Raw genomic sequence first — 13,566 nt, forward strand, 5'->3', positions numbered from 1 at the left:
TTCCGGGGCCGCACAGGCAGGAAGGAGGAGGAGCATCAGCGCGTTTAAATGTGATCTTTTTCTTCGGGCCGTGGTGACGTGAGCCTCACCACGGCCCTGCCTATCGCTGCGTCGCATGAGCCTCCCTGCGCCCGGGGGCATTGGTTGTGGAGGGGTCCTGAGGGTGGGGGGATACTAAAAAACAAATTTTAAAGGGTCGGTGCAGCCGGAAAAAAAAAGGCTCGGTGCAGCCGATAAAAAAAAAAATTCCCGATAGTCCATGAAACGCTGTGCGTGTCAGCAAAAATGTCTCAGTGTGTCACCTCTGACATGCGTGTCATAGGTTAGCCATCACTGCTTTAAGGGCAGACTCCACCACAACTGATTGGTGTGGAAGATGGCGCCTCTCAAACCCAAGGCTTGTTGGACCAGGTAAATGGCATCTGTTTTTCAATTAACCAGGTGGGACAGATTCTGGATGTTCCCAGATCCTGAGGAGATCCTTAAATGTATCATGAACTGGGACAGACGATATGTCCTTTGGAGCATCCGCAAACTAGAGGACCTCCAGCATTTTGTGGCGGGCATCCTCTTCCGTGACGAGCTGAAAGGGAATGGACTCAGTCATAGCCCGGACAAAGCCCACAAAGGAAAGATCCTCCGGGGGAGATCTACGCATCTCATCCAGAGAAGAAGGCTCTGAAACGATATCTTTGGAGGCCTCTGAAGAGGTCTCCAAGGTATTGTCCGCCCTTGGGTCATAGGACGCCTCTTCCTCGCTCAGGTCCCCTGGGGGACAATGTGGATGGGCCCTGCCCAAGCCTTTCGGTTTGGGCATCGAGGGCACCGAGATCCCCGAAGGCCCTGGAACGGGATCGTGAAAGTCCAGCCTCGGGACAGAGGAGGAGGAGGAGAAGGCATCACCAGAGCCTCCTCAGAGCCCTGAAGAGGCTTGGTGTCCAGCATCGATATCGGTGGGGAACACCTGGGACTCCCGTGTCTGATAGAGGCCAATGACTCTTCACCACGGGTCGCTTCGGTGATGGCCCGGTGGCTGCCGATGCCGCACTGGATACAGGGCCTTGCGTAGATGGTGACTGTGTTTACAGCGGTGCTCGGCCCGGTCTTTCCCCAGTGCCAAGGAAGCTGAAGATCCCAACGTCTTGGAGTACGATGACATCAGAGATGGCCTATCTCTGGCTCCTGTCTCTCAAGATGGGCCTGCAGGAAGAGTGGAAAAGGACGGCATATCCAACGGTTTCCTTGGCCTCTAGGTGTCAACTCCCCCGACGCCGGAGTGGATGGATCAGACTTCTGCTCTCTTTCTTGGGGCCAAAAAGCTTATCCATCTTATCCAGTTGGGCACGATGGCCCTTGGGTGATATCTGATCATACAGATGACACCCCCGGTCATCGTGCGACACCTCCAGGCACAGGATACAGACCTCGTGCAGATCAGTAATAGACATAGTCTGTGGACACTGGGGGCACCGTTGAAAATTGGAAGCCATGAAAAAACAGCTAGCGAGTGGTCGATGGCTAGTGGCCAAGAAGCGACACGCTGGGAATCGATCGCAACAAAGGAAGAAAACAACATCTACCACGCCGCTGGATGGGGTGCCAACCGGAGAAGAGGGACCCAGCACAAAAAAAACAAACCAGAAAATGACTGGGAATGACTTGAAGAAATTTAGAAGAACAAAGCTCCAGAACCGCGAGGCAACTACTTCGTAGAAGAAAAGAAACTGAAGGGGGACCCCGCGTGCATGCGCGGATAGTGGCATGCTGCGCATGCTCAGTGTGCCGGTCAAAGTTCGTGCCAAGCTCCATCTGCTGATGTCACCCATTTGTGAGGACTACGATCCTTCTTGTCCTAGGAGAACATTTGGTATCACCACAGGAGAGCAGGGCGAATTTATTTCCTGAATTCTCTTTTTCTTTAACATGAAGCAGTCCCCAGTAGGGAGATGCATGTCCACCATCTGCTGGAGATGGAGAATAGTGGCAGGCTGAGGTCACTGGAGGGGTATATGTACTGTGATATCAGCATGCTTCGTTTCTATCTGCTGGTCGAGGTGCATAATCCACTTGTTCTGAATTCATCTGACTGGACGCTAAGAAACAAAGAAATAAAGATAGACAACAGGAGGGGCAAAGGGGAGAAAAAGGATGAGAGTAAAAAAAAGAGAATGTAAGCAAATAAAGAGAAGAGAGAGGAAAAGAGGGAGATAAATCAAGTGGAACATATGAGGTGCAGGAGATATAAAGGAAAAAAGCTAAGGGTGCAAATGGATATCATATGCTTTATCAATTTCACACTAAAGCTGTACTCACTTTGATGTTAAGGAAACCACATATGAGTCTGTTCCATAAATGGTAGAAGACTTATTTGTTTTTGTATTTGCTAAACGAACCTGAAGTGAAAAGAAATAAAAGCAGGCTGGCGTTATCTACACAACTACATAAATGGGGTTTTATTTCAAATGATGGTACAAATTGTAATAAGAAAATAGCAGAAAATGTTTTCTTCCTGCATTACACAAACACATACCAGTGAGGGACGATACTGTGTCCTTTTGCATTATCACAACCTGAGACACCAATATAAACCCCATTAAACTCTGCTTAGTCTCTGTTAGCTACAGAAAATTGCCAATGTCTAAACATAAGAACATAAGAAATTGCCATGCTGGGTCAGACCAAGGGTCCATCAAACCCAGCATCCTGTTTCCAACAGAGGCCAAAACCAGGCCACAAGAACCTGGCAATTACCCAAACACTAAGAAGATCCCATGCTACTGATGCAATTAATAGCAGTGGCTATTCCCTAAGTAAAATTGATTAATAGCCATTAATGGATTTCTCCTCCAAGAACTTATCCAAACCTGGATAGCTAACAGTCTTCCATGAGGTCATCACCTCTGTTGACATCATGGAAGGCTCTGCCAGACATTAGAGCATTTCTGCAGCTAACAGGAAGAGATGCAGCTCAAAAGAACATAAGATATTATTTATTATTTGAGGTTCTTTATATACCGACATTCGTTTAGTAACATCATGTCGGTTCACATTCAACAAAACTTTAGCAGCAGCGCTGGAACAGATAGAAAATAGCAGCAGTGCTTTACAATTAATATTCAACTTAAGGACATTAGGAGATTATAACAAAGAAAAATTGGAGCAGGGAATACAAACAGGGAAGGGGAGGGAGAGGAAAAATGAAAGATAGAAATAAGAAGAATATATTAAAATTAATACATAGGATAAATACATTAAATACATACATACAATTAATACATAGGATAAATACATTAAATACATTAGGTATAATAGATTACTAGGCATCAACTTTATAAAGATATTAGAGAGGAGTACTTTATGTAACTCAAAAGGATAATGCATAATTACAAATTTACATAAGTTTGGTCTCAGGGAAAAGCAAGGGGGGAGTAGCTGGAGGTGATGGTGGTTGCTTTATGTGAAGGCTTTTAAGAATAACCATACTGGGTCAGACCAAGGGTCTATCAAGCCCAGTATCCTGTTTCCAACAGTGGCCAATCCAAGTCACAAGTACATGGCAAGTACCTAAACATTAGATAAAGCAAATGTTGCTTACCTGATGTAACAGGTGTTCTCACAGGACAGCAGGATGTTAGTCCTCACAAATGGGTGACATCGAGGATGGAGCCCACCACGGAAAACTTCTGTCAAAGTTTAACAGAACTTTGACTGGCCCCTACTGGGCATGCCCAGCAAGGCATTGACCCTGCAGCCAGCAGGAGTCTCCCTTCAGTCTGATTTTCAAAGCTACAGGCAGTGCCTAAAAAAGTAAAAACTAAAACGAACCCAACACCGCGGGGTGGCAGGCGGGTTTCGTGAGGACTAACATCCTGCTGTCCTGTGAGAACACCTGTTACATCAGGTAAGCAACATTTGCTTTCTCACAGAACAAGCAGGATGGTTGTCCTCACAAATGGGTGAGTACCGAGCTGAGGATGTCCTGACTTGCACCAAATGCACCCAACGACGTGCAACAGGCACAACAACTGGGGTGGAATTTGGTAAAGGGCATCCGCACCCTACCGGGAAGGTGGAAGGGTATTGGTACATCATGTTGGAAAAAGGTTACGCAAGACAGATTGGCCGAAGATGGAGTCCTGTCTTCCAGCTTTGTCCAAACAATAGTGGGCTGCAAAAGTATGGAGAGAACTCCAGGTTGCAGCCCTGCAGATGTCAGGAAGCGGCACCGATCGAAGGTGTGCTACCGAAGTCGCCATGGCCCTCACAGAGTGTGCTTTTACACGGTCTTGAAAAGGAATGCCAGCTTGCTGATAGCAGAAGGAGATGCAGTCCGCCAACCAGGAGGAAAGAGCCTGCTTACCCACAGGTTGTCCTAACTTGTTAGGATGGAAGGAGACAAATAATTGAGTGCTCTTCCTGTGAGCAACTGTACGGTCTAGATAAAAAGCTAGAGCCCGTTTGCAGTCTAGGGTATGCAGAGTCTGTTCTCCGGAGTTGGAGTGGGGCCTGGGAAAAAAGATAGGTAGTATTATGGATTGATTGATATGAAACTCAGAAACTACCTTAGGTAAAAATTTAGGGTGAGTGCGGAGTACCGCCCTGTCTTGCAGGAGTTTAGTGTAAGGCGGATAGGTGACTAAGGCCTGTAACTCACTAACCCTGCGAGCTGAAGTGATAGCCAACAGGAATAATACTTTCCATGTGAGATACTTCAATTCACAGGAGTGCAGAGGTTCGAAAGGCGGTTTCATTAGACGACCAAGAACCAGATTAAGGTCCCAAGATGGGGCCGGAGGACGTAAGGGTGGCTTCAGATGGAGCAAGCCTTTAAGAAAGCGTGTTACCAGGGGTTGTACTGAAATAGGGACACCCTCTATACCTTTATGGAAAGCGGCTACCGCACTGACATGCATCCTAATGGAAGAGGTTTTAAGACCTGATTCCGATAGATGCCATAAATAGTCCAAGAACTTAGAGATTGGATAGGAAAGGGGATCAAGGGACTGAGAAGTGCACCATGATGTGTACCTTTTCCATTTATATGAATAGGATCTTCTGGTGGAGGGCTTTCGTGAAGCTATCAGGACACGAGAAACCGAATCTGAAAGGTTGAAAGGCTGAAGGACTAACCTTTCAACATCCATGCCGTCAGGGACAAGGCTTGGAGGTTGGGATGGAGGAGGCATCCGCCGTTTTGAGTGAGCAGATGCGGATCCGTTCCCAGAGGGATGTGCCTGCGGATGGAGAGATCCTGGAGTAAGGGAAACCACACCTGGCGTGGCCAGTGGGGTGCTATCAGGATCATGGTTCCTCCGTCCTGACGAAGCTTCACGAGAGTCCTTGACAGAAGAGGAAGTGGAGGGAATGCATAGAGCAGACCTGTCGTCCACTTGAGGGAGAAGGCATCCCTCGGCCGAGAGTGCTGGCTCCGAATGAGAGAGCAGTAATCGTCCACTTTGTGGTTCTGAGGGGACGCAAAGAGGTCTATGCGGGGAGAACCCCACTTGTGAAACAGAGAGGTCGCTACCAGAGGATCGAGTGACCACTCGTGTGGTTGGAAGACACGGCTCAGCTGGTCTGCCAATACATTGTCTACTCCCGGCAGGTAAGTGGCTCTGAGGTACATGGAGTGGGAGAGGGCTTCCGCCCAAATCTGCGCAGCTTCCTGACACAGAAGGAAGGAGCCTGTGCCTCCCTGCTTGTTTATGTACCACATGGCCACTTGGTTGTCCGTCTGGATTAAGATTATCTGATTGGATAGATGATCTTTGAAAGTTCTGAGCGCGTAGCGGATTGCTCGAAGTTCCAAGAAATTTATCTGGTGTTCGGCTTCCTCTGGTGACCATAACCCTTGGGTTTGGAAATCGTCCACATGGGCCCCCCAACCGATGTGGGAAGCGTCGGTGGTTAGGATTACTTGTGGATCTGGTAGGAGAAAAGGTAAGCCCTGAAGGAGGTTGACTTGAGTCGTCCACCAGGTTAAAGACAGGCGTAGCGCTTGTGAAACTGTGACTATGGAGGACAGAGGCTGAAAAGCTTGAATCCATTGGTGTCGCAGAGTCCATTGTGTTACTCTCATGGCTAGTCGGGTCATGGGAGTGACTTGAACTGAGGATGCCATGTGTCCTAGGAGAATGAGGAATTGGCGAGCCGTGGCAGTTTGTTGAGACTGGAGCTGGCGAGCTAGGGACATGAGAGTTTGGACCCGTTGAAGTGGAAGGTAGGCCTTTGCCTGTAAGGTGTCCAAGTCTGCCCCAATGAAGGATAAGGTTTGAGATGGGACTAAGCAAGATTTCTCGTAATTGACAAGAAACCCTAAGGAAAGGAGTGTGTGAATTGTCAATTTTAGGGAGGATTGAGCAATCTGAGGGGTAGAGGCCCTGATTAGCCAATCGTCCAGGTAGGGGTAGACGTGGACACCTTCCTTCCTGAGGAATGCTGCTACCACTACGAGACATTTGGTAAAGACTCGTGGAGCAGATGCCAGACCGAAAGGTAGTACCCGGTACTGATAATGGTCGCGGCCTACCAGAAAACGCAGATACTTGCGATGAGATGGTGTTATGGCAATGTGGGTATAAGCGTCCTTGAGGTCGAGAGAGCACAGCCAATCCCCCTTTTGCAGCAGAGGGAGCAGCGCGCCCAGGGTTACCATCTTGAACTTTTCTTTTTGAAGGTACTTGTTGAGGGCCCGAAGGTCCAGAATGGGACGTAGCCCCCCTGATTTCTTTGGTATTAGGAAGTATCTGGAATAGAATCCTGTCCCTTGTTGACAGGGAGGGACGGGTTCTATAGCATTTGATTGTAGAAGAAGGGATACTTCTTGTTGTAATTGAGCCAACTGGCTGGTTAGACTCCATGCCTGAAGGGGCGGGGAGTCTGGCGGGAGAGCCATGAAGTTGAGGTGGTAACCCTGTGCGATAATTGCTAACACCCAGTGATCTGAGGTGATCTGTTTCCAACGGTGTAAGAAGTGGAACAGTCGACCCCCTACAGGGATGTATGGAAGAGGGATCTGGCATGTGCTCAGTACAGGGAAGTCAAAGGCCCGCCGCAGGCCCAGGAGGTGGGGCTACAGTAGGTCTTTGCTTTCTTGGCTGGCGAGGCTGAGGCCTGTTGGAGGACCGTGCAGGACGAGGCCTAGCTGATGGAGGATAATAGCGACGTGGTCGAAAGAACGACTTCTTAGAGTCCTTCTTTGGTGGTTGCTTGGAGGACACGTCAGGTGGGATAGACGAGAGTTGTTTCAACGTCTCATGGTGATCTTTTAACTCTGCCACAATCTGTTGAATTTGTTCTCCAAACAAATTGTCGCCTAAGCAGGGTAGATCAGCAAGACGATCCTGGACCTCTGGGCGAAGGTTAGACGACTTTAACCAAGCCCAACGTCTGGCTGAGATGGCTGTGGCTGAAACTTTTGTGGAAGCATCGAATATGTCGTAGGCAGTTCTAATCTCGTGCTTCCCTGCCTCAAATCCTTTATGAAGAAGGGCTTGAAGCTGTGGTTGGTACTGGTCCGGCAACGTGTCAGCATAGTCTTGCATCTGCTTAAGGATGGCTCTGTTGTATTGAGTCATGTAAAGTTGATATGAAGCTATGCGTGAAATCAACATAGCTCCATGATATACTTTCCGTCCCACACTATCCAGGAATTTATTGTCCTTGGTAGGTGGAGTGGAAGAGTGTGGCTTAAGACGTTTGGCCTTCTTCTGCGCAGACTCAACCACAACAGAGCGATGATCCAGTTGAGGCTTTTGAAAACCTGGTGCTGACTGGACAAGATATGTGGAGTCAGCTTTTTTGTTAACTGGTGAAATAGATGAAGGAGATTCCCAGTTTTTCTTTAGCAGATCCAAAAACACCTGGTGAATAGGGATGGAAGCGATGATTTTTGGAGCATCCAGAAATTGGAGTAGTTCCATCATCTGGTGTCTGTCATCGGCTTCAGATTGTAACTGAAAAGGTACAACTTCTGACATCTCTTTTACAAAATTAATGAAAGAGAGATCCTCAAGAGGAGATCTTTTTCTACTCTCTGTAGGAGATGGTGGTGAAGGCAAATCTGTCTCAGAAGATGTATCATCATCATCACCCCAGGTATCGTAGGGATCATGTGGGACTTGAAGCCCTGAAGGACCTGGTTGAGGCTCTGAAGGCATCGATGGAAATCTAGATGGAATCGGTGCTGCAGGTGGAACTAGGAATGGCATCGAGGGCTTCGGCGCTGCCGATGGAATCGGTGCCGGACGCGGAATCGATGGAGCCGAAGGATAAATCGGTGGAGATATACCAGAAGGTACCGATGGAACCACCCCGGAAGGGGGAATCCGGAACGGTGTTTCTCCTGCCGATGAGAATCCAGTCGGAGACGGTGGTGTTGTCGATGGTACTGGAATTACCGATGGAAGGGCCGTCATAAGTGCCTCCATGCGGTGCAGTAGAGGTGCTAGAGCTTGCACCAACGGCTCGGTGGTCGATTCCCTCCTCGGTGGCGAAGTCGGTGCCGGCGTCGGTGCCGGAACCGGTGCCGGAGACGGTGCCGATGGAGGTTGTAATTTCTTCATCGCTTTCTCGATGGCCTCCTGGACCAGCCGGTCCAGTTCTGCCCGGAGACCAGGGGTAACAATACCCGGCTCGACGGGAGAGGGAGGCTGAGGCAAGGCCGGAGGGACCACCGTAACCGGTGGGATCACGGCCCCCACACCCCGAGAGGGTGAGGGTTTCCTCGGTGCCTGCGAACGAGACGTGGAGGGTGTCCGGTCTGATCGCGGCTTCTTAGTCGGTGGCTCGGCTTGAGCGGAGGTCGATGGCTGTGGATCCTCGACAGGCCGAGACTTGTGCCGTCGATGGCGATGCTTTTCTTTCCGATCCCCTCGCCCATCCGGGGAAGGGACGGGAGTCGACGGCCGAGAAGCGATCGATGGCAGACGGTCACCGGAGGGTTGACGGTGATGGTGCAACTTCGACGGTGCCGGTTCCGATGACGTCGATGCTATCGATGGCGTTGGGGTGGGTGCATGGAAGAGGAGCCCCATCTTCTCCATCCTGGCTTTGCGACCTTTGGGTGTCATTAAGGCACATTTGGTGCAAGTCAGGACATCATGCTCACTACCCAAACACATAACACAAACCCTGTGGGGGTCTGTGATTGACATAGTCCGGGTGCAATCCGGACAACGACGGAACCCCGTTGCCATGGCTGTAAGCCGAAATTTAGTCTGGGGATCGGTAAGTGCCAACAGGCCTCGAGGGCCAAAATCGACGGTAGTCGATGGAAAATGGCAAAAAACTTACCGGATTCCGTAAAGATGACAAAAATTTGTCGAAGGGAGACCCCTGAGGGGCAAATTTTCTTAGGAAATTAATTTCCAAATTCCTGTCAGGAACGTGGTAAGAGAGCTCCTTTCACCGCGTGGCAACTGCTGCGCGGAAAAAAGAAGACTGAAGGGAGACCCCTGCTGGCTGCAGGGTCAGTGCCTTGCTGGGCATGCCCAGTAGGGGCCAGTCAAAGTTCTGTTAAACTTTGACAGAAGTTTTCCGTGGTGGGCTCCATCCTCGATGTCACCCATTTGTGAGGACAACCATCCTGCTTGTCCTGTGAGAAATTACAAGCTACTATTTCTTATTAATTACCATAGTAGCAGTTTATGGATTTTTCCTCTAGGAACTTATCCAAACCTTTTTTAAACCTAGTTACACTAACTGCTGTAACCACATCCTCTGGCAATGAATTCCAGAGCTAAAGAATTTCTTCAATTTGTTTTAAATGTGCTACTTGCTAACTTCATGGAGTGCCCCCTGGTCCTTCTATTATCTGAGAGAGTAAATAACCGATTTACATTAACTTGTTCAAGACCTTCCATGATATTGTAGACTTCTATCATATAACCCTCAGTCATCTCTTCTCCAAACTTAACAACCTTAACTTCTTTAGACTTTCCTCATAGGGCAGCCATTCCATGCCCCTTATCATTTTGGATTAACTTTCTCTGCACTTTCTCCAGTGCGGCAATATCCTTTTTGAGATGCTGTGACCAGAATTGCACACATTATTCAAGGTATGGTCTCACCATGGAGCAATACAGCAGCATTATGACATCCTCCATTTTATTTGTCATTCCCTTCCTAATAATTACTAACATTTTATTTGCTTTTTTTTGATCGCTACAGCACACTGAGCTGACAATTTCAATGTATTAACCACTATGATGCCTAGACCTCTTTCCTGAGTGGTAACTCCTAAGATAGAACCTAACACTGTATAACTACAGCAAGAGTTATTTTTACCTATATGCATCACTTTGCAATTGTCCCAATCTTCAGTCTCGCAAAGTCCTCCTGCAATTCATCACAATCTGCTTGAGATTTAACTACTCTGCATAATTTAGCGTCATCCGCAAATTTAATCACCTCACTGGTCGTACCCCTTTCCAGATCATTTATAAACATATTAAAAAGCACTGGTCCAAGTACAGATCCCTGAGGCACTGCACTGTTTACCTTTTTCCAAAGTGAAAACTTCCTATTTAATCCTACTCTCTGTTCCTTGTCTTTTAACCAACTTGCAATCCACAAAAGGACTTCGCCTCCTATCCCATGACTTTTTTGTTTTCTTAGAAGCCTCTCATGCGGGACTTTGTCGAACGCCTTCTGAAAAACCAAATATACCACATCTACCAGTTCACCTTTGTCCACGTTTATTCACCTCTTCAAAAATAATGTAGGAGATTTGTGAGGTAAGATTTCCCTTGGGTAAATCCATGGTGGCTGGGTCCTATCAAACCATGTGTATCTAATTGTTTTGTTATTTTATTCTTTATAATAGTTTCCAAGATTTTTCCCGGCACTGAACTCAGGCTCACCGGTCTATAGTTTTCCAGATCATCCTTGGATCCATTTTTAAATATAGGGGTTACATTGGCCATCTTCCAATCTTTAGGTTCATCAGATGATTTTAATGATAGGTTACAAATCAATTGAAGTAGGTCTGAAATTTCATTTTTTAGTTCTTTCAGAACCCTAGGGTGTATAGCATCCAGTCCAGATGATTTACTATTCTTCAGTTTGTCAATCAGGCCTACCACATCTTCCAGGTTCACCGTGATTTGGTTCAGTTGATCTGAAACATCACCCATGAAAATCTTCTCCAGAACGGGTCTCTCTCCAACATGCTCTTCAGTAAATACTGAAGCAAAGAAATTGTTTAATCTTTCCACAGTGGCTTTACCTTCTCTAAGTGCCCCTTTAACCCTTTGATCATCCAATGGTCCAAATGACTCCCTCGCAGGCTTTCTACTTCGGATATATTTTAAAAAAATTTTATTGTGAGTTTTTGCCTCTATGGCCAACTTCAATTTCTCTCTTAGCCTGTCTTATCAATGTCTTGCTTTTAACTTGCCCAATGCTTATGCTTTATCCTATTTTCTTCTGATGGATCCTTCTTCCAATTTTTGAATGAAGATCCTTTGGCTAAAATACCCTCTTTCACCTCACCTTTTAACCATGCTGGTAATCATTTTGCCTTCCTTCCACCTTTCTTAATGTGTGGAATTCATCTGGTCTGTGCTTCTAGGATGTTTTTTTTTAGTTTTTTAAACAATGTCCACGCCTGTTGCACACTTTTTACCTTTGTAGCTGCACCTTTCAGTTTTTTCTATTTTTCTCATTTTATCAAAGTTCCCCTTTTGAAAGTTTAGCACTAGAGCTGTGGATTTACTTACTGACCCCTTCTAGTCATTAATTCAAATTTGATCATATTATGATCACTATTGCCAAGCGGCCCCCACCACTGTTACCTCTCTCACCAAATCCTGTGTTCCACTAAGAATTAGATCTAAAATTGCTCCCTCTCTCATTGGTTCCTGTCCCAATTGCTCTATAAAACTGTCTGTTATTCCATCCAGGAACTTTATTTCTCTAGCATGCCCTGATGTTTCACTTACCCAGTCAATATTGGGGTAATTGAAATCTCCCATTATTACTGCACTACCAGTTTGGTTAGATTCCTTAATTTCTCTTAGCAGTTCACTGTCCGTCTCACCATCTTGACCAGGTGGATAGTATACCCCTATTACTATAGTCTTCCCCAACACACAAGGGATTTCTACTCATAAAGATTCGATTGTGCATTTAGTCTCATGCACGATCTTTATCCTGTTGGACTCTATGTCATCCCAGACATAAAGCGCCACCCCGTCACCAAGATGCTCCTCTCTCTCATTGCAATATAATTTGTGCCCCAGTATAGCACTATCTCATTGGTTATCTTCTTTCCACCATATCTCTGAGATGCCATCATTCACTGCTATACTCTCTTATTCTCCCATCTTACTTCTTAGACTTCTGGCATTAGCATACTAACATTTCAAAGTGTGTTTTTTGTTTCTGCTTACTGCTTTTCAGTTGACAGGGATAGACTGGAATCTTTTAGCTCAAATGAGTTTTTAATTATAGGCACTTGGACTACTTTTCTTATTACTGGAACCTCTCTGTTGGGATGCCCTAACTCTTAATACTTCATCAGTATCTTTTGAAGATACCTCCCTCCGAACCATGCGCTGCTGAGCAACTGTCTGTTTTCCCCTTTGTTCTAGTATAAAAACTGCTCTATCTCCTTTTTAAATGTTAGTGTCAGCAGGCTGGTTCCACCCTGGTTAAGGTTGAGCCCATCCCTTCGAAAAAGACTCCCCCCTTCCCCAAAAGGTTCCCCAGTTCTTTACAAAAGTGAATCCCCTTCCTTGCACCATCGTCTCATCAACACATTGAGACTCCGGAGCTCTGCCTGCCTTTGGGGACCTTCACGTGGAACAGGGAGTATTTCAGAGAATGCTACCCTGGAAGTTCTGGATTTCAGCTTTCTACCTAAGAGCCTAAATTTGGCTTCCAGAACCTCCCTCCCACATTTTCCTCTGTCGTTGGTGCCCACATGTATCACGACAGCTGGCTCCTCCCCAGAACTGTCTAAAATCCTATCTAGGTGACGCGTGAGGTTCGCCACCTTCGCACCAGGTAGGCATGTTATCAGGCGATCCTCACGCCCACCAGCCTCCCAGCTATCTACATTCCTAATAATCGAATCACCAACTATGAAGGCCGACCTAACCCTTCCCTCCTTGGCAGTAGCCCTGAGAGAACAGGTCCTTGCTACAGGATCATGTCCTGCTGCACCAGGATGATGCTCTCCGATCATGAGACCTTCCTCCTCCAAGGCAGCACCAGGGTTGCCAGACTGGAGTTGGGACTTGGCTACTATGTCCCTGAAGGTTTCATCTCTATACCTCTGTCTGCCTCAACTCCTCCAGGTCTGCCACTCTAGCCTCCAGAGATCGGACTTGTTCTCAGAGACGGGAGCTATTTGCATCGGATGCACACATAAAATTTCTCACCGGTGGGTAAAAAAAATCAGACATGTGACACTTGATGCAAAAGGCTGGGAGGCCCCCAGCTCTTAACAGAGTAACTGCTGACTTCTCCTTGATGGGCCAGCAGGTATCATTAAAACAGCAATACTTGATTTTATCCTCCTAGCAAATAGATAGAATAATGCACAATCATAGCACTTTCATC

At 47.0% G+C, this 13,566-nt stretch overlaps 1 protein-coding gene across 1 annotated transcript in view; it reads right to left on the reverse strand.

The window, feature by feature from the left end:
* Positions 1-13,566, reverse strand: part of IFT172 (intraflagellar transport 172) — a 649,332-nt gene that overhangs the window by 598,150 nt on the left and 37,616 nt on the right. Inside the window, exon 6 of the mRNA XM_029596359.1 lies at positions 2,314-2,393. Coding sequence (XP_029452219.1) covers positions 2,314-2,393 — 80 coding nt within the window. The remainder of the gene's footprint in view (positions 1-2,313; positions 2,394-13,566) is intronic.

Source organism: Rhinatrema bivittatum, chromosome 3 (genome assembly GCF_901001135.1).
Source record: "Rhinatrema bivittatum chromosome 3, aRhiBiv1.1, whole genome shotgun sequence".
NCBI classification, from domain to species: Eukaryota; Metazoa; Chordata; class Amphibia; order Gymnophiona; family Rhinatrematidae; genus Rhinatrema; species Rhinatrema bivittatum.